This window comes from Uranotaenia lowii, chromosome 3 (assembly GCF_029784155.1).
Source record: "Uranotaenia lowii strain MFRU-FL chromosome 3, ASM2978415v1, whole genome shotgun sequence".
Classification (NCBI taxonomy): Eukaryota; Metazoa; Arthropoda; class Insecta; order Diptera; family Culicidae; genus Uranotaenia; species Uranotaenia lowii.
In genome coordinates, this window is record NC_073693.1 from 29339034 (window position 1) to 29360232 (window position 21199).

The 21199-nt window shown below is 37.0% G+C and overlaps 2 protein-coding genes across 2 annotated transcripts; both read right to left on the minus strand.

The window, feature by feature from the left end:
- Positions 1–846: 846 nt before the first annotated feature.
- Positions 847–2328, minus strand: LOC129757150 (uncharacterized). The gene is made up of 3 exons (XM_055754276.1): positions 1736–2328; positions 1407–1669; positions 847–1343 (listed from the first exon to the last, which is right to left on the minus strand). Exons 1-3 carry the CDS (start codon positions 2231–2233, stop codon positions 1061–1063), a joined length of 1044 nt encoding a protein of 347 aa, XP_055610251.1. The 5' UTR covers positions 2234–2328; the 3' UTR covers positions 847–1060.
- Positions 2329–11446: 9118 nt separating this feature from the next.
- LOC129756361 (zinc finger protein 569-like) lies at positions 11447–14965 on the minus strand. The gene is made up of 2 exons (XM_055753218.1): positions 14554–14965; positions 11447–13819 (listed from the first exon to the last, which is right to left on the minus strand). Exons 1-2 carry the CDS (start codon positions 14659–14661, stop codon positions 11789–11791), a joined length of 2139 nt encoding a protein of 712 aa, XP_055609193.1. The 5' UTR covers positions 14662–14965; the 3' UTR covers positions 11447–11788.
- Positions 14966–21199: the final 6234 nt, after the last annotated feature.

The following is a 21199-nucleotide window of genomic DNA, read 5'->3' on the forward strand; positions in this document are numbered from 1 at the left end:
GTAATTTTATGGTTAAGGGGGGGTAGGGTCTAATATTTTCAAAACATCGATTTTTTTATTTTTTTTTCTTATTGTGAAACATTTCAAGAATGTTGTGTCAAATTTTCAAGTCAATTGAAGCAAAACTGTAGAAGTTATAGGCCTTTATCTCCTCCTATCTAATACTGCAAGAAAGCAAGAGCAGAAACTTCAAACGCGTTTTTCTCGAAAGCACTTTTTTAAAGTCCATGGACATCGTCATTTGAAAACTACTTATCCGATTCTTTTCAAATTTGGTACATATTTTCTATATATAAAATACCAGACCCCAACGTTTTTCTTTTTTGATTTTTTTTATTTTGGGGAGATTTTACAGGTGAAAAATGGCGGATTTTTAAGTGAAAAATCGTAGTGTTTACTTCAAACAGCCACAAAAATTTCATAAAAATATTTTTAAGTTAAATAAAAACGTTGGGGTCCAGAAAAACATCTATTTAAAATATTTTGCTCTGATTTTTTGACCTCAGATGATTCTGTGCTGAGATACAGTGTCCACCGCAAATCCTGTTTTCTAAAAGGCATCCTCGAAAATGCTCCGTCACCGGCTCATTTTTCAATATTTTTCTACGAAAAAATTACTAAATGTTCTTTTAACAATGTTTTGTATAATGCAAAAAAATTGAATACATTTATTTGAACGATAGCTCCAGAAAAAAATCGTGAAAATGGTACTTTTTTTATACCCGTTAGACCCTACCCCCCCCCCCCCCCCCCCCAGAGTTAAACATAAGAAACGATCGTTCGGTTATAATATTGAAATAAATGGTCAAAAAATTTTATGGGTTAGTTTATATTTTATATTGTGAAGGTTGGCTGATCGACTATGCCTATTTTTCAACAGTATTTTTCTGCGATGTATTTTGATTTTGTATACCCTTTGTATCTATTCAAACATCTTTGGCGGCTTTTCCTGGAGCTTAATTTGACAAATATTTATTTGATAAGTATTGTGAATAAGCCAATCTTGAATTTAAATTGGTAATTTGACAAATTTTCAAAAGGAATTAAATTTACAAGAAAATTAATTATCGTAGACGTTCCGACTTCTCATAAATAATGCATCTCGCGCAGAGCACTTCAGCCAACGACGAATTGAGCCAAAAAACCCGTAACGTTGCTCTGCCAGCTCAGCTCCAAAAACCACGACGGCCAATCCAACAGACCAGGCCATCAGCTCGATAGCAAAGAGGGCATCGATCATAGAAACCGGCACAAAAACGCTATCACCAATGCACGGCGGTCGATGATTCGAGTGGGCTATCAGCTCCCGCTGTTGAAAGCCACGCTCACGAAGCTTTAACAATCTGAAACGGAATGGAACGACGACTTAATTCGTTTGTTGATGTAAATTTTACCCAGGATATTACCCAACTTTAACATGCTCCAGATATGGTGAATCCTTGGCCATTGAGAAGTATCCATCCAGTTTGGGAAGAAAATCCAGCGTTTGCAGGTTGCATTTTTCCTCCTCTCGATAGTTATCGAGCATGTACCTGTAGATGTCCGATGTTTCCCCGTGGAAGGCAAACAAACCCTGTCGAATGCGTTCCGAGCCATCCGAAATTGAAATGAAATTATTTTCTTCGAGAATTTTCGTGTAAATAGCGTTTCGAGTAGGGTCAGATTGATTCTGTTAAAGAAAAACACAGAAATGTTGTAAAAACTGTAGAAACTAACGCTATCGACCACTTCATACCGTCATGAAAATTCTATTGATTCGATCATCGTTAGCCGCCAAAATCATTCCGGAATTCAACAAACTATCCAGGCTTCGAATACGGCTCGAGGGTGATTGGATCAATCCCACTATGTTAGCCGAGAAGCAGATGTACAGGAACATCAAACTAATCAGCATCATCATGTTGAGGGTTCTGGATGAAAGACTTCGCGTATTGACCAGTGCTTCCTGTTGACCTACGATGCTGATCATACTGAGCAGAGCTTCACTGAACGTAACCTTTCGCAGATGACGATCCCTGACCAGGGTCATTCGACGCTCGACACTATTGATGGTCACTTCAACAGCGGCAGCCATCAATATTATGACCAAAGTTGAGAGCCAAACTTTTCGGTGGAACGCCGAGGCAAATACGTTGTCTGTATAGGAAAGTTTCGGGGATCGAAACACAAATCTGTAGTTCAGTGGGCCGGTCATGCTAAGGAAACGAACGCGTTGGATGCGTTCAGTAGACATATAGCTTGGAGTGATTCCTATGTCAGACACACCGTTTTGCAGGTCTTGTACCAATCAATTTTCCCAATCCGATGCACAGCGGAAGGAAATTTTCACATTCAACATGTGTACCAAATGTGCTGTAAATACCCGGTTAACTTCCGTTAAAGGATCTTCCGTACCCGCACAAACTATCGAAGCTTTCAAGGTTTTACCGTGCAAATTCCACTGGTTGTAGTTGTTTTGTAATACACGTAGTCCTCTTCCAGAACCCCAATATCCATAAGTGAGTGTTTTCAACGGGTCCTCTGCGGAATACTTTAGAACTTTCTCGATTTTAAAACAATCTCCTTCGTTGATCAGATGATATAAATTGTTGACTTTTATCATATTATAGTTTTGAATCAATTTCGTCAACTTCTCCGCTGAAACCCTGCCAAGTCCAGAACTATTGAAGAAAACCACCTGTGTCTGATTCATGATAGCAAAATCGATTTCACAATTTATTCCGAAAGATAGATCCAGTAGAACAACTGAACTGAAGGCTTCAGTTTCATTTCGAGAATGGCTTAGTTTTCCACCGTTGAACATGTTTTTCAAGAAAACTTGTTGTCTTTCAATACTCCATCCGCTGCAAACGAGCGACACAACCCCTGGACGATTCCAGTGGTTCAACAAAGCTTCTATTGGCGAGGCAAAATCTGGACCGTCCATAGATCCTTGACAAAATACTGTTAAGAAAGTAACGACAAATGCTCCAAAAGGTTCATTAAACTTTTTCATATCGGAAAGTAGACGTATCTATCTGGGGCCTGGAATGGTTGTGGTTCAATTGAAGGGACAGTTGCAATCACTTTCCGTTTATTAGCGTGCAGTTCCCTCGGACCAAATTGAGAAATCAAATCAATTTGTTCAAATGATAGGTTTGCTTAATCGCAATCGTTAAGAAAGTGAAATTGGATGCAGAAATAGTAGAATCTAACAAAATTATTTGTGAAAATTGTTCGCAGGTGCATGCTCATAAGGGTACCGTCAACTGGGGCAACATGCAACAATTTTCAACTTTAATGGCTTCTAAAAAACTTATTTTCACAGTTAATCGTATCCTTTATGCATCAAAAGTTTTAAGGATGCTGGGACATTAAATTGGCGTAGTTAAAAAAATTATTGGTTTCTTCATTTTTTTTTTTAATTTTCTAAAAACATGCGATTTTCACACTCCTTAGAAAATGGGGTAACTTGCAACAAACTTTGTTTTTAATGAAAAATCTTATGAACACGTACGAAAATTCATAGTTTTTAATATATTTGCGATGCCTTAAAGACCATTACGCATGTCAACACCAATTGCAGTAGTTTTTGGGTCTGTAAAAACAAATTTTCACATTTTTTCTGAAAATAAGGATGCTGCATACATTTAGGGGTTAAATAATACTACAAAAAATTCTAAAAGCTGAAATCATGAAAATAAATGTTTGGATGAATGAAATTTTAATGTTTACAAACGCGTGATTCAAAACATTCATATTCCAACATTTTGTTGCATTTAACCCCAGACACCTAACTGAATTTTAAAAATATTCATTTAAAAAAATTGGGTGATTGTTCGAAAAATATTTTTACACTAACAATGTTGGTATAACATGAGGAAACCTGTAAAAAGTTTGTAGGTAATTTTATCAAGCCGATCCGTCATACTGGGTAAAGTTTTTTTCGGCATCAAAAAATGTTAAAATTTGTACATTTATTGCTCGATTTTTCAAATTTTACATAAAAATAAAAAACTTAAGACAACTAGCTTAAGATGCGAGAAATTATGTCACCATCACTTTGTTATCAATAAAATATAACTTTATTACAATACATTAAATTGAAAATTGATTCAATGTAGTATTATATAAATGTTGCATCGAACCCCGCTGTTGCATGATGCCCCGTTTGACGGTAGTTCAAAATTGTATTATTGTGGATCCTAATAAAATTTTTAGAAACGTCGGTGGTGAACTGACAACAAAACACATACTTCCGACAATCTAGTACTTCACTTTCCTTTGTCGGAAGTCGGCGCGTTAATATGGTTGGAATTATGAAAGCCTAACCCACGGTGTACAATAACATAAGGGTTATATATTCCCGATAATGACGGCATTGCTATCCATCTAGTGAGCCTCGGTTTATGCAGCATTAGCTTACGCGGGCAAAGGTCATTGCCTTCCACGCTGTTCGAAGATAGCCAGTTTACATTCAATCGAGTTGTTTACACGTGAGAGTAGCCTATTTTCTGAACATAATGTTTTACGGGAGCTTCAGGTGACTCATGTCACGTTAAAGTTAGTCAGGAACTTCCATCGTCTTTTGAAAGGTTAAAATATCGATAACGGAACTTCTAAGCGATTTTGAAGAAGGTGCGTTGCGTTCGCTAAGCACTTTCTAACAAACCTTTAAGATTTTTCTTGGTGTTTTAAAGAACCTATTTGGGAATTCTAAGCGACATGTCCAAAAATGTCTGTCAATTTTTGTCATGGTATTCGTTTTGTTTATATTAGTACTGATATTTACAAACGGAATTCAAGAATTTTTTTTACGATTTTTTCTTATCAATGTTAAGATATTCGAATAAATTTTTGATGATGAGAATTTTTGTAATTATTCATTAAGTGTACTGAAAGTCCTTTGAACGAAATAAGGTACAATCTATTGACCAACCTATTCAATAATCTTAAATGACATTAAGTTTAAATACCAATTATTACAGTGGCAATGAACTATTGCTGGATTGGTCGAGAAGCATTAATGGTTTCGGGAACTTTGTAGATTTAACTAGTTTCTAACTCATTATTTTATTAAGTTATCATTAAGATCAACATGTGATTCTTTGATGTTTTACACAAATGAACAAGATGGTGAGTTTCATTGCAACCTAGAGAGCAAGGGTTCGATTCTCTAGGCGTAAGTAGGATTTGTAATCAAAACCATATAATTTAAATCAATGAGATAGACCATGATAGACCGGCAACCTAACAATGAGTAATCTGATTGTTAGAGCAATCTTTCAACCAGATTTTTTTTTTCGGCGCGTATAAGTTTTATGACATTCTCTCAAAAGCTGAATAGCATTCTTTTCAGCAAATTAAACGAACTTCAAATTAAATTTAAGAACTTCAATTTTGGGCTGATTAGCATTCTCTTCAGACAGAAACGAGAGCTGATTAAGCTTCTATGGAACCTTTTTAAGGGAATTCTGGTTGCTTGGGTTGTCTTTTTTTACCATGGTTTTTTGCCTTTACAGCATGAACAAATTAAATTGTTGCTCTGATTTCATTAGTGAAAAAATGTATGTAAGTGTGCAACATTTTTTCTCTTAAATTATTTAAAGTTTCTATAGAAAACTTGGCAAAATCCAGACATTTAGTTACAAAATTTTCAATCCAAAATCCAGGCGATATCCAACTTGAAACATCTTTTTGTTATTGAAACACATACATACATAATTTTGAATCTCATTTAAGGATACCAAAAATCGAAAATGATAGTTATTCAATTTGAGTTTCTTTTACACAAGAAATTAAGATTGATGATAAGCAAAATCATTATCATCATGCGGAGCCAGACTGTATTCCATTTTACCGAAAACGTGTGCTTTGAATGATTTTTCCTCAGAAAGACAAACACTAGTCGAAATCAAATTTCGAATTTTCCAGAATGGATCATTCCCCAGAGTTGCACAAAACCGTTAAACTAAAAGATTTTGTCTTCTAGTTTTACATAAAATTTTCTTGTGCTATAAGCCAATTTTTCAAAAGCTTTTGATTATGATAAAATATTGGCAATACAATAACAAAAATATAAGTGGTATGACAATAAAATGAATTACTTAAAAAAATCTGTGACATAAAATTGACAATAAAATGAGAAAATCCGACAAACCTTTGTCAAAAACTTGATAAATGTGATAAAAATAAGATGAAATTAAGACATAATTATAACAAAAATAGACAATAAAATGACAAAATTATGACAAATGTGGTAATAATATGACAGAATTTTGACAAAAATTTGAAAACTATGACAAAATTATGATAAAAATATGACAAAAGTTTGAAAATAAAAATGACAATAATCCGCCTGTTTAAAAATATGACAAAATTGCACAAATATGACAAAAATATATGATATCTGCCAGATTGTTGCCATATGTTTACCACATTTGTCATAATTTTGTCATTTTATTGTTGATTTTTTGTTATAATTTTGTCATATTTGTCAGATTGATGTCATAATATTGTCTTACTTTTATCACATTTGTCATATTTTTGACGAAGGATTATCAGAATGTGATTTAATATACCGGCTTTATCGGTGAGAAGTGATGTCCTTTTTAGTAGGGACATCTTAAGATAATGAAATTTGATAGATGGATAGAAGGTTAGAAGAAATGAAAGATGGTGAAAATGAAATTTTCACTATCTTTCATTTTTTTGCACCTCTATAAAACTTCATTATCTTAAGATGCCCCTACTAAAAAAGACATTACTTTTCACCGATAAAGCTGATAAATTAAATAACAAACATACATTACGATGATTAATCTCTTCATAAGGTTATCAGAATTTCATCAATTTGTTGTTAAATTTATATCATATTTTTGTCATAATTTTGATATTTTTATCATATTTGTCAAAATTTCGTCATAATTTTTGTATGTTTTGTCATACTAATGGGATTTTTTTTTTTATTATCTGACAATTTGCGCCGGGGGTCTTAAGAATTTTTACCAAAATTTAAAAGTGTTTTGTTTCAGCAGCTTTAAAAACGTGTGTTTTTACAAATTTCTAAAACTTTTATTTTTTGAGTTAGATAACGTTGAAGTTTTTTTTTTTTTTTTGAAAAAAATTACCCCCTTTTCTAATGCCCATAACTTTGTCAATTTTCAACGTAGAATATAACATAGCACATCAACACGCATTAAAATTTTAATAACTAAATATTCTATTAATATAACGAAGAAAAATTATCTATTTATTTTCGGTTTAAAATATAGTAAATATGTTAAAAACAACGTCCGAAAATACCGTCTGCACCACCAAAAATTTCGAAACATTTTCCCATTTTATAGTCCTATTAGTTTCACAACTTTTATCTGAATACACCAAAGTGGGCCAACAACTCCTTTAAGAGTTATGATAGAAACAGTGACAATAAATCACTTTTTTTAACGCCCAAAACCAACAATTTTCGAACAACTGCACTCACACATAGGAACTTCTTCTCTTATCGTACGCATGTGCATCAGGGGTTAAAAATCTGTTAAAAAAACCATTTTATAAATCTGCAAAAACACATGTTTTTTTTGGTGGTGAAACGAACCCCGTCGGATCATTTTTTATCACATTTGTCATATTTATGTCATAGTTTTGTCGGATTTTTGTCATTTTATTGTTAAAGTTTTGTCATATTTTACCACATTTATCATATTTTTGTCATATTTTTTAGACTTCCGTCATAGTTTTATCATATTTGTCAGATTTTCGCCATATTTTTACCACATTTGTCATATTTATCAGATTGTCGTCATATTTTTATTAAATTTGTCATACTTTGTCATAAATTAAATCCTCAGGAAATTACGTTCCCCCTTTGAATAATCGTTCAGTCTTAGCGATTTTTTTTTTCGAATCCTAATTCACAATTTGCAGAAATGACAAAAACAAACGCCTACTGAATTATTAGCAACTTTCACAGGCACTGCTTGAATGCTAAAGCTGCATTCACTGATCGTATACACAGAAATGCCTAAGCGAAAAGACGATTTCGCTTAGACGTGGTCTTTGTTCCTGGGTCTTAGGGCGTATGTTAGGCTGGGGAAGTTTTCGGATGGGTGGATTCCTAAAAAATAAATTACACCCAAAATAATCCACACGTAGGGGCTACGTGAAAAACTACATAATTTCTATCAAATTGATTTTCACGTAGATGCTACGAAATCGATATATGAACGCGTCTCTATAAGAATTTGTACTTCATGGAACGCACCTACATTTTACGTGAATTTTTTGTCAGTTGTTTATGAAAGCCACGAGGAATGTTTTTAATATCCGAATTGTTGAAAACGCAGGTTTAAGTGGTGGAATAGAGTTAATCTTTATTCGTTTTGTTCGTCAAGTCCTTAAATAACTACGTATAACATAAGCGATAGTTATTAACATTATTCACTGAAGTGATATCCTCACTTATTAGTTTTCTCAATTTCGTGTGATATTCTGAGCTAACCACTCAGAATATCTGGCAACACTGGTGAGTTACCACGAACCTAAATTGAGTTGTTTGGCTTCACAGTGTGATGATGTAAACATTTGTACCGTGTTTACCATCATCAGCTGTCATCATCAATCATCACCGCTATTGTTTCAATAGCGAATTGACTCAAAGCATGCGGAACCAAAACAAACTGTTTTAGTTTCGCCGACGGAGCGGCAGATTTCCTCTGCCGAAACTGTAAGATCAACACGAATGAAAGTAAGGGTGTTTTTTTTTCATCCTGTTTTTTTTTTCATTTTTGGTAATGATAAAAAAAACTATATCTAGTTGTGAACAAACTTTATTTTACGCACATCTTAACCTTACACTTTTAAGTATAAACAACACTTTCACGCAGTTTTCTTTTTGAAATAATGTGAAAATTGAATAGTATACATTAATAAAAAAAAAAAAGTATTATTTAAATAAAACATAATTTACCTTATCTGTTGTTCCGTAAATGGTGTTCCGTAAATGGTGTTCCGTCAAATATATAATTCGAACAGACCCACCAAAGAACGAAAGCTCATCATCAGGTCCAACGGAAAAGCACTTGTATCCAGAGCCATTGCTATCAGAAAATTGAAAAACAAAAATAAGCTGATTACAATTAAGAATTATTATCACTTACCAAACAAAAATTCAGAACAGTTGAGTATCCGATCATGATGACAACAGGCACAACGGCTTGAAAAAATTTCACAACATGGTACAAAGCTGACGGACCACAATTCCATATTCTAATTTGAATTTACCACCACACGCTGGAGAAAAATGCACAAAACGGGTTTGAAATCATCCGCTTAGACTTTACGTGAAATTCATGAGTCAGTTATTTGGAAGTTAAGTAGTTGCTACCGGGACGTCCTTGCTACACTGGGCTTACTACAAAATTCACGTAGAATCGTTATGATGCATCAAAATCTTAGTTTACGTGAAAAATACCGTAAAAATAATTTCTAAATTATTTTGGGTGTACCTTGGTTTTGAATCAGATATATTCGGCGAATTCTCGATGGGATGCCTCGACGATCGGTCCAAAACTCGAGCTGATGTTTGTTCGGACCGTGGAAATTTGTTGTCGAACTCACTTTTTGCGGAGCGCTTGCTGGAAAAGTCCGTCATCAATCGCCGCCGGAAACCAAGAGACTGGGTGATCGTACATACTATTTAGTAAACACCTTGATTGGTAGCCATATCAGACGGCTTGTACCATGGCTTAGAAATACCTCTCTCGGAAATGGCGATGTACTTTTGCTAAGTCTTTCTATTCAAACTTATGTTTAAATTTGTATTCAATGTTCGGAGATGTAGTAGAACTATCCTTGGAATAGTATCGATCGTTTCCGGGATGTGCGTCTTCGAAAAAGGAAAATAACTTTCATCGTCCAAAACAAAAAAATGTCCGAAATATTTTTTTTATCATCAAGCGGCATTGTGATTTAAGAGTCGAAATCTGATCCTTAGTGTATTCTGGGGTTTTTGTCTTCTTTCGACACTTAATTCCAACTTTTTTTTCAATATCTTGCCAATATATTGATTAAAATTATTGAGCTGTTTGGCGGCATCCCGTCACCGGGATGCAGTTCTTTTCAACCCGTATGGAGCACATCTCTCAGATTTAAGCTTTTATTCTCAGATATAACACTTAATTTTGACACTTCGACGGCGCACCGTAAGGTTTCAAAATCTTACGTAAGAAATATTACATCAAAAATTCATCACAGCCACAGCCATACGAAACCATATTACTCAGGTTTTTTTACTCACTATACCTATTTGTTGGATAATTTTGATGTTATTTTATTTATCTTTTAATGTCTTTTTTTTGTCTTTGAATTAATAAAAAATTTGCAGGTTCTATAAAATTTATGAGAATCAATTCAAACTAACATGCTATCAAAAACACTAAATCACATTATTAAAAAATCGTCGCTTTTCGCTTTCCATCATAAAAATCTTTTTAATTGAGAAATTTATAGAAACAAAAAGGAAAATGGCGCGTTGTGCCGCCACGATTTGAATCCATCATATTTCGAAAATGACTTCATCCAGATAAAAATCTTTAAAAATCAATATAAGGCGCTTTAAATAATGAATTTCTAGACAGTTTTTTCAGTCATAGACAGTGCCAACGCTAAATTTTACAAACGGTTTATCAAAAGAATCCTAAAACTTTATCGCTTACCGCTGAATGAGTTTGAGCTTTTAGGTTAGTTGACAACGTGATTGTCGTTAAACATTTTTGTCCCAATTCTAGTAGTATAGAATGATCTTTATGATTTTCAGGTAAAAACCTTAACAAGTTTGATAAATTTTTTAAGACTTTTATGATTTTCAGGTAAAAAACAAAACAATTTTTATGGTACCTTGTGCTAACCTGATCTCTCTTTTTTAAATCGGAATCTAGATTTTATATTGTTTATTCGATTGTGGAAATTTATTGAAAATTATTGTTACCCCAAACATGCTACGTCTTGAATAATGTTTTCTTTAATCGTTTATGACATTTATCTGTTGTTTTGTATAGTTTGTACAGTTTTTTAATTTTACTTAAAAGGTGCTCTGCTTTGAAGCAAGTAAAATATTCTCAAGCTATTTTTGAAAAAAACTTGTCAATTCCTCAAAGAATAAAAACGTAAGATCTTACTAGGGGGGCAGCGGGGGTTTTGAAAAATCTTACTTTGTCTTACCAGGGGGGGAGGGAGGGTTGGAAATCTCTAAAATCGTGCTTACGTAATGAGTGAACGGCCCCATTGGGCCTCAAAAAAATTCAAAAATTTTAGTTCCCACCCGTTACATTCAGATCCCTACGCAAATCCAATAACAACACTCATTTCATGAAGATTTAAAGTTTTATTGAAGTAAAACAACTCAGGTTACAATAAGTATGAGATGACGTAAAGTTTCAAAAAGTCCAATGCAGTTGTTCTAGCTTATTCTGAAAATTTACGAGAAATGTCAACTTACCCCAGTCAATATCACTGGATTGGTTGTATCTATTTGATGGAATTCCTTTTATTGGAACTGCTAAAATCTGGTAAATAGTAGTTTCTGAAACGGATTTCCGGTAAATGGAATAGTCTGGTATGTATGGTTTCCCAATAAATGGTATACATAGTCGGGAAAATGAAATTTCGGTAAATAGTGCTGGTAAATAGTAGTCCGATAAATGGTTCTTCCGGTAAATGAAATTTCGGTTTTGTTGTTATTCTGGAGCTACCATTCTCTTTCCTTAAGTCCATCTAAGGAAATAAAAATATTTAAACTATTATACTATCAACCATTTAAAAATTGCACAGCCATCGTATCGGGAATAATGGAATCATTGGAGCTCAACCCTAACTCGGATCCGTCATACTTGGGCGAAAGACTCCGTTTCTGAGCTTTGCATTTCTTTTTGCTCTTCTTTTTGATACCCAAATGAACCACCCGATAGTGCCGATTGTAAGCTGGCTTAGAGTGAAACACTTTGGCGCACATGTTACAAACCACTTCCTCACCCAACTTGTGAACATTAATCCGGTGCACCCTTAGCTGCCGAGCATTCATTTCCACACCGCAAATATCACATCGGGCCATTTCGTGTTTGTAACTGTGCAGCACCAGATGGTTTCGGGAGTCAAAAACTTCCGGACAGTGTGGACACTGGAAGAGTTTCTCCTCCTTGGTGCCGTGCTTCCGTTTGATGTGCGCAATGCAGCATCGCTCGCTGAAGAATGTCGCCTCACAGTGATCACATTTTATGGTTCCCGGCTTCTGGTGAAATGCTATGTGCTCCATGATGTGGTGTTTGCTGGTTAACTGACGGTTGCAACAGGTGATGAAGAATTTCTCATTGCGGTGGTGCTCCTTGAAGTGGTCTTTAAGATCTGTGTAGGAAGATCCTCCGTAATCACATAATTCGCAATCCATTTGGAAGAATTTCTCGATAAGAGCCTCGTCCTGATCTGCTTTGTTGGGTATATCTCTAGGCGCAAATTTCTCCGCAGTTGCACTCGGTAATCCTTCCCTATGACGTACCAGGTGTAGTATTATTCGATATCTGGTAGAGATTTTCTTTCCACAACACTGAACGTATAGAGATTGGTTTGGATGACCTATTCGAAAGTGCTCTCGTCGACCGATGTAGGTGGATATCTCTATCCCACAGAGATCACACTTCAGCGGACAATGTTTAGCTATCAGGAAGTCCTGCATTTGAAAAAGTTGTTTCTGCATTTCGTTGAACTTAGCATAAGGGACCTTGGTAGGGGGAGAATAACCTCCTTCGATTAAGTCTTCTCGGAAGTCATACATCAACGGATGATAGGTCGAGCGTAATTTTTGCTTCCAATCACCTTTCATTTGGAGTACATCTTCGGACTCCTGGCGACAAATCTTGGCATAGGTATGTTCTTGAGCCACCTTGTCAACCATCTTCCAGTGTTTGTTCAAATGTCTCATTATACTTATCCGCTGCGAAAATCTTTCACCACAACAGGAAACAAAATATTTCTCCTTCGGATGTTGCTGCCGGAAATGACGCCTTCGCTCATCCTGATCAACAAGTTCGCTGTCACACAGTTCACAATTCAGCTGGAAGTACTTCTTAACCAAGAAATCTTGAACATCGTACAACTTTTGCTGCTCAGCTGAATCTCCTTCAAGTGCCAGCTCCATGTTTGGCAGCGGTTCGTAATCGCCCAAAGCTTCTTCAAAGTCCTCCAATATCGAACCGAAGACCTTGAACACCCTCAGTTTCCAGTTCGATGTCTGCTGCATCGCACTGTTGAGATTGCTTCGAACCATGTGCTTCTCCAGATGTTGAGCGATCATGTTTTCCGTAGTCAGCTTCTGGGCACAGCATATGATGTAGCACCTGCCTCCGTGACACTTTTTGAAGTGACTCTCCAACTTCGTGTACGTATACATGTCTTGCTTGCAAATGTCACAGCTCATGTTCAAATGTCGACTGATGAGGTTTTTCTGAAATCGACTCTTGTTGGTGACCGAAGCTTTTCCTTTCGTTTGTTCTTCCACTTTTGGGGACTCCGATGCTTGAGTTCCATGACGATTTTCCGAGGAAGACGAAGATGACGGTCCATCCGGTGTTCCTGGAGGTGGTGGTGGTGATTCGGAACCCCCGTCTTTAACATCAATAGAGTTTCGTTCCGTAGTTTCAGAGGAAGCTAGCAGACAATTCTTGTTCAACTGCGCATAAAGCTGCAGCTGATTTTGGTGCACGTTTTCAACATAATTGTAGAATTGTTCAATCAAGGCAATACAACAGGAACAAACTGCTTCGGATAATCGTGGATCGGTAATTATCTAAAAGTATGGAGAAGGAAAAATATCGCATAAGCTAGGGCAAATTCACTGGTGTTGGGAAAAAATGGTAGAAATTAAGACATTTCAAAAATTTTGCCATGCAAAACTGTTTTCAAGATCTGGCGGCGTATTTTTTTACAGCACTGTTCCTATTTCAGCCGTATGTGATAGAAATATTTCTATTTTTGCATCACAGCATGCGAAACTACAACACGTGTTGTTAAAAAACTTGAAGGTCGCAGATCTTGAGAATGTTTTTGCATGGAAAATTTTTCAAAACGTGCAAAAAGTGACAAAATTTCTATCACGTTTTCCTTGCTCTTAGTGTATTTCGACTCTGATTTCACTAACAACGCAAACACCTACTTAATGTTAATGTATATGCAGATGAGAAATTATTCTCAACGCTACAGGGGTAATTAATTTGTATCATGTTTAAAAAAAATAGGCCAAACCAATAAATTTCTGTGCCTTCGAAAAATCCCAACCCACTGATTAATATTTATTCCCTACCAATCGAACCGCCACCCAAACAAACTTCCGCAAAGAAAAAGAAAGTGAAACCCGTTGTTGGTTGGTCCTAACGATGGTAACAACAATCAATAAATAATGAGGTGAATGTGAATCGCTTTCATTTATCAAACCGTAAATGCATTCGGGCACACCATAAACCGTTACGAATAAAAACACACGTGGAACGCGTTCCCGCCATAACAACAATTGACAACACTCACCTCAAACTTGAACACGGCACTGATTTGATTCTGTATTTTATGTATGGTGTATCCATTTCCATCCACCAAGTGATCCAAATCCTGGAGGCACAGACGACACGTTGTCATCCTTCCGGTTTGACTGTTTTGCTACGAATGGTTTACCAAAGATAGGTCCCAGAACTTAAAAAACAACTTCTCCCCAGTAGTGCAATTTCAATAATAATTGGACCAACAGGTTATTGGAGTTCATGGTGCAAAGCAAACAGAAACGGCTCTCATGATGCAACTCGGCTCCGGGCATTTCCGGTGCAGTTGGAAATTGTTATACTCCGAGCGAATGGCGTCGCGACGCCCCATTGAGAGAAGTTTGAAACTGACTCTCACCGCGCTTATGATAACACTTGGAAAATTGTAAAACCTACTACGGTGTGTCGATTCTAATCGCTTGGATAGTTCCTATTTGTATAATAGCAACTAGGCCGGAACAAATTTCAAATCCTTCTTTTGTCACTCGGAGTTGGAACATCGCGCGAAGGGGAATATAAAAAATAATGCGAAAAACAAATAAATTGGAATAAATTGCCCGAAAGCTTGTATGCAATTATTGCATATCTACTATATCATTGCGCAAAACCTATAAATGAAGTAACATTTTATCGAAACAATCAATAAAATTAAGATTACAAAAGGTGAAATGACTCCCATCTTCCACAATTTGCTTTTTGATCTTGTAGTCTTTCGGATATTTGATTTTTGGTTCCGAAATTTACATAAAACAATTCAAACTAAATTTATTCACCCCTTCGATGCCAGTTTTACAGATTTAGTATAGCCAATTCAACTGGCTCCCATCTCGGCCCCCTGTTATTTATTTTATACGTAAGTGTTATAACTTGTCTTCTCAAGCAGTCAAATGTGCCAATTTATGCTGATGATATGAAGCTTTATATGAAAGTAAATAGCGAAGAAGACTTCAGAATCTTTCAAAACGAAGTTAATGTATTTAACAAATGGTGCATCAAAAGTCTGCTCAAACTAAACGTGGCAAAATGTTCAAATATTGTATTTACCAGAAGAAAATGTCAGTCATATGAAATTGTCAAATTGGGAGATGATCCTGTCGAGAGAGTCAACAAGTTTAGAGACCTTGGAGTTATATTGGACTCGAAACTTACTTTTGTAGATCACTATAACTCAATAATTCAGACATCGATCAGTATGTTAGCATTTATAAAACGTTTTAATTATAATTTCAAAGACCCATACACAATAAAAACATTGTACACAGCTTATGTTAGATCCATTCTTGAGTATTGTAGCGTTGTGTGGTCGCCTTTTCAAATTTCACATAAAAGCCGTTTGGAATCAGTCCAGAAACAATTTGTTCTATTCGCTTTACGAAATTTAGGATGGTCTCAGAGCCAATAACCTAGCTATGAGTCACGTTGCCTGCTAATAAACATAGAAACATTAAGTAAAAGAAGAGAGTTTGCTGCAATCTGTTTCGTAAAAGACATAATTAATCAGCGCGTTCAGTCTGCTTATCTACTAAATCAATTAAACTTTTATTGTCCTTGCCATCATTTAAGAACAAGAAATCTTTTCATTATAACCTCTACTCGAACTGATTATGGAAAATATAGTCCAATGAATTGTTTAATGTATAGTAACAATAAATATTATGAGAACATAGACTTTACTATGTCAAAACAGCAGCTGAAAAAGGTTAACAGGCACCAAAGAACCTGACTTTGTAAATGTAAAGAAAAATCATTATTATTAAGCCTATTTGAAAATTGTAATCCCTAGCTTTAAGTTATTATATATGTAGCCTACAATGTTTGGCGAAATAAATAAATAAATTCCTCGGTCAGCCAACTATGCCACATTCGTGTTGAAGCAGGAACTTATGTAAGTGTGTGAAAAAATACTGAAATTAGCCAATCTACCATCTTTCATTTACGTTATTTTAGTAGTAAAAACTCATGTGCCCTTTATAATGTATATATTTTTGTTTTGGTATGTTTGCAACTTTCAGATATATTAAACCATAAAAACATGCAAATTTTGAAAGAAATCACCCAAAAAGTACCATTTAACTTCAAAATAGTGACTTCTCAGGGCAGTACAGTTTTGGCAAAAAAGTTATCTCAAACAATAAATATTTAAAAAAAAGGAAAATTTGGAACAGGATATGAGAAAATGACCGTTGCAATTCATTGGACCAGAAAGCTGTTCATCACCTTCCTTTGTGCTTATTTTGGTTTTGAGTTCAAGCTGAAGCATCACACATTTTATCCTGTTGAATCGTCAGACGGACGCTCCGAACTGGCTTAGGATGTGCTATGCTATGAAAGTAAAGAAGTTTCAATTGAGCGTTATAATATGGGTGAAACTTTAGGGTTAGAAAAAGATGAATTGACGATTTTTGATTGACTTGGTTGCCAACCATACAGCTGGCCACCTTGAAGCGCGGCACCACAGTCACCCACGCCACGAGTGGCCGACAGCAGGCTGGTTAACGGCTGATGGCCATATCAGCAGTCGCCGAACAACCCATCACGGTCAAACCATCACCGGATTCCATTCTAATTCCCAACCAGTCACGCTACATAGCTGCGCAATTGCTATGCGGTGACCGGTTGAACAAAAAAGGTTCTGATCGCCCCGTCTTAGCTACCTGAATAGGCCTCGACCAGCGAACATCAGCCGGGAAGCCGTTAGGTAGCCGCAAAGGAGCGACCGAACACGACGAGACTTACATCAAGTCCCGCCAACAGCTAGCAGTCCGAGTGAGTACTCATAATCAGCCCACCCATATCCTCTAGCGATTGTTATACAATCTGATACATGTGTTTTCGCAGCTTGCACCGTATCTTTTGGGCCGGATGTACAAAGTGCTTTTTGCATTTTCTGGCCGGAAAATCTAGTTTTTCAGACCGGCGAGCCGACAAAAGTAGCCTTTTCACCACCCTCGAGGTGGAAAAACCGGAAAATTAAGCAAAACTCAAATCATTTTTCTTCGCAAATTTTCTAAGTTGTTTTGCGAGAAACCAAGCGTCTCCACCGAAATGCACTGCTAGGTAGAAGTTTGAAAGAGGGAAAAATAGTTTAGGCCTAAGACAGTACTATGTAAACACAACACAACACACATAAAAATACAATAAATCGAACTAATTATTGTACCTGAGCAAAATGCGAATGTTTTCACGATGAGAACCTAATTGGGGTAACTCGAAAGGGATTCACACGCTGTTCGTTGTTCGGGATTTATCTTGTATCTTTACTGCAGAGATTGGCCGCGAATCCAATCGATTTCTGTCTCTTTTGATCCAGGTAAGGGGTTTGGTCTCGTCCGATGATTAGCGCCCCTAGCTTGCTTTCGTAACGAACAGCTAACTCTCTTTTCCACGGATTTCTTCCGGGTTTTGTCTCGACTTCGGGGCGGCCCTTAGGGGTCGAAGTACGGATCCCTTTTTAGAGTCCCTGCCGCTTCTTTCCCAAAATCGGGAATCAAAAGGAACTCGCGACCGAGTCTCATCAGCTGGGCAAGATAAGAAAGGGTAGGTGGTCTTCCAAACGGAAGTGACGCTTAAGCCACCTGCTTAAAACCGGAAGCGTGTCGGGCCTCTCGTTATAACTTATGTGGCTAAGCTCCAGTCCGATCCTCCGTATCCTTGTTTCGAAAGTGTTACGTTCGCATGGAGACATCTCATGCTACTCATGCATCTCATGCTACATGCATCTCACAACTCTTTTGTTGGTCACGAGCAGAACTTCGGTTTTTTGGTGGTCTATCTGAAGCTAAACTTCCTCCTTCCAGATGCCAACCCTTTCTACGGATACCGTTGCAAGGTCCTGGAAAAACGCATCCTCTGAAGCGCTTTGGCAATAGCTTTGTTGGAATCGTAGAGACCCTACTTCCCTGCGCTAGCTCAACAGGGGAAACTAAATTCATCACCGGAGAATTATTGAACAACAAATAGAAAAACTGTGATTAATGAGCGGACTTTACAACCTTGCCAAAATTTAAAACTAGAAACGGAAACTATGAGGAAAATCTAGGTAATGCACATTTAATGAAAAAGACTCAACAATTCGGACGAAATTTTAGACTATACATTTATTTTAAGATTTCCAATTATCCCAAATAGTGATGTGGGAAATATTTGTTTTGGGAACCAAGTAACTTTCTTGGAATAACTTTTGATATTTAGGGTAAGTATTCTTTAGCAGAGACAATGATAATTGTATTAGGTTTTGTTTTTGGTACTTGCGCATTTATTTTTAACTTCGATGATTTCGTTGCGGCCGTTTCTCGGTGGTCGACTCGTTGGGGGACTACTGCAGGAACGACGTGACGAGATCCGGATGAGACAGCAACAGGACGATTACAGGAACTGGTAGGATTACACTTCGGGTAATCCAAGCAACCACTCGGCCTGTTGGGCATAGGCCTATCGTTTCACAACGCGGTCCGGGGAGCTTGGTTTCGTGCACTGGTTACCACGCGAGTTTCTCACTTCAATCGAGGGGCTCTAGCTTTTCGGTCGGCACAAGAACTCAAGGGGGGGAATTCCCACCAGGCCTCACCACAGCACGAAGTGCCCCGAAGGGGGTTGTAACGGGTTGGGGCACTGGCACTTGCACGACCTTAGCACTCACGGGACACCGGTGTGTTCTCGAGAAGGCTGATGATGATTCGCGGCACTGGGGGAAGACTATTGTCTCTTGGTTCACTTCACAGAAGCCACACTCGACCGACCAACCGGGAAATAACGGTGTGAAGTCTTCCAGTTGGCCGTTGTTTTTTTCACGGGGATCTCTACTAGATCCTTACTAACGGGGAAGCGGGTCAGAGCCACCCAATTACGGTTTGAAACGATCGTCACGTTGGGTGTGTGACCGCGCAGTTGCTGCTCAACCTCGGACCGGAACTTCATCAAAAAAGCCTCGCGTCTTGCGAGCTCCTTCTATTTATACATTTTCTGCCTCTCATTTCAGCCCTGTTCCCATTTCCCGTCTGTGATGTTCTCGTCCCCTTCGATGACAGCAACATGACAGGAACGAAACAGGAACTTGACAGGTAGAGGGCTGGTGTCTTATTTTCTAACATCTCTTTTTATGGCGTGCATTCCAGAACAAATTATACTACACTAACAAAACTAATTTCTAACAAATAACTAACTAAATAAATAATGAACGCGAAAATAAATAAATAAGCAAATGAATGAATAAATAAATAACGAAAAATTGAAACTAAACAAATAAATAAATAATTATTATTTTATTTATATAGTATTCCGTCTCACGACATAACTTGACGAACATAATTCCTAAAATTCACTCGGTCCATGGCAACCGTTCTCCAATTCCTCGGGCACCCCACGTTCGCCAGATCACGCTCCACTTGGTCTAACCACCTCGCTCGTTGCGCCCCCGCTCGTCTTGTTCCTACCGGATTCGTAGCGAACACCTGTTTTGCAGGACAGTCTTCCGGCATTCTCGCAACATGTCCCGCCCAGCGTATCCGGCCAGCTTTCACCACCTTCTGGATACTGGGTTCGTCGTAGAGTCGCGCGAGCTCGTGGTTCATCTTTCGCCTCCACACTCCGTTCTCCTGTACGCCGCCAAAGATGGTTCTTAACACTCGTCGCTCGAATACTCCGAGTGTACGCAGGTCCTCCTCGAGCAATATCCATGTCTCGTGCCCGAAACAATAAATAAATAAACGAAAACTTTATCCCTAGGTGACACCAGCCGATTGCTATTAAAATTAGGACAAGACACCACACAAACATGTAGATATCTTATCCTAATTTTAGACATCAGCTGTGTAACTTCTTTTTATCAGGGTGAAGTGTTCACGGTAATAAAAGCTATCTTATCGACTTGTTGATGATATTCTAGCTCAATATTTCAATTCATTTTTGAAAGGCATGATGAGAAAGTTCATCTTATCTTGTGTCCGATAACTAGATAGCTAAATTGTTCAAATATTGTCATTAAATTAAAAACTTATTGAATAACTATAAAAGCTTTCGGGAACACTATAAAAACAGTTTTATAATGAAGTTGTGTTTTCAAACAGCCTTTCCGTTCATTGGCAGATGCAACTTAACTCTCCACGAGTTTCGCTCTAACTGTTGTCGTTGTGTTCGTAGGGGAACATGCCCTATTATGCGCCACCTAAGCAAATCGCTGATTTTCTATGTATTCCACGTACAAATTGTGTTAAAAATGGGTGCAATCGTTGAAGAAAATTGTTTTCTACAAACGCCTATGATTTTTTATTGCTTAAATTGCTATAGTTGCTTCAAAAACTTGATTTTTAAAAACCTAATTCAAAGCCACAGAACAAAACTGTGTTGCAAATACGCGCCGCTGTGTATTCAATACGCGCCTAGCAGCCGAACACACCCGAAAGCAGCCGAAGACCGAAAACACACCAATACTTACAGACACTTTGACTGAAAAGAAAATCAAAATGGACTAATCAAAATTTAAAAAAAGAAAAGTAGATTTTTTGGGGTGAATTAACGCTCAAAATATGGTTTTAGACTATTTGTTCATTTTCAATTAAAATTGGCCCTTTTGAACAATTAATGCTATTTTCAGCCTACTACGATTGGCGCGTTATAACGAGCGCATGGGCCGTGATAGA

What these genes read in the sequence shown, in the direction of transcription:
- LOC129757150 (XM_055754276.1), bottom strand. Translation starts at nt 2,233, where the DNA reads ATGTCTACTGAACGCATCCAACGCGTTCGTTTCCTTAGCATGACCGGC. An exon ending in TCAATAGAATTTTCATGACG is followed by an intron (nt 1,670 to 1,735) that starts GTATGAAGTGGT and finishes TTTCTTTAACAG; the next exon opens with AATCAATCTGACCCTACTCG. An exon ending in CTGGAGCATGTTAAAGTTGG is followed by an intron (nt 1,344 to 1,406) that starts GTAATATCCTGG and finishes ATTCCGTTTCAG; the next exon opens with ATTGTTAAAGCTTCGTGAGC.
- LOC129756361 (XM_055753218.1), bottom strand. Translation starts at nt 14,661, where the DNA reads ATGACAACGTGTCGTCTGTGCCTCCAGGATTTGGATCACTTGGTGGAT. An exon ending in GTGCCGTGTTCAAGTTTGAG is followed by an intron (nt 13,820 to 14,553) that starts GTGAGTGTTGTC and finishes CCATACTTTTAG; the next exon opens with ATAATTACCGATCCACGATT.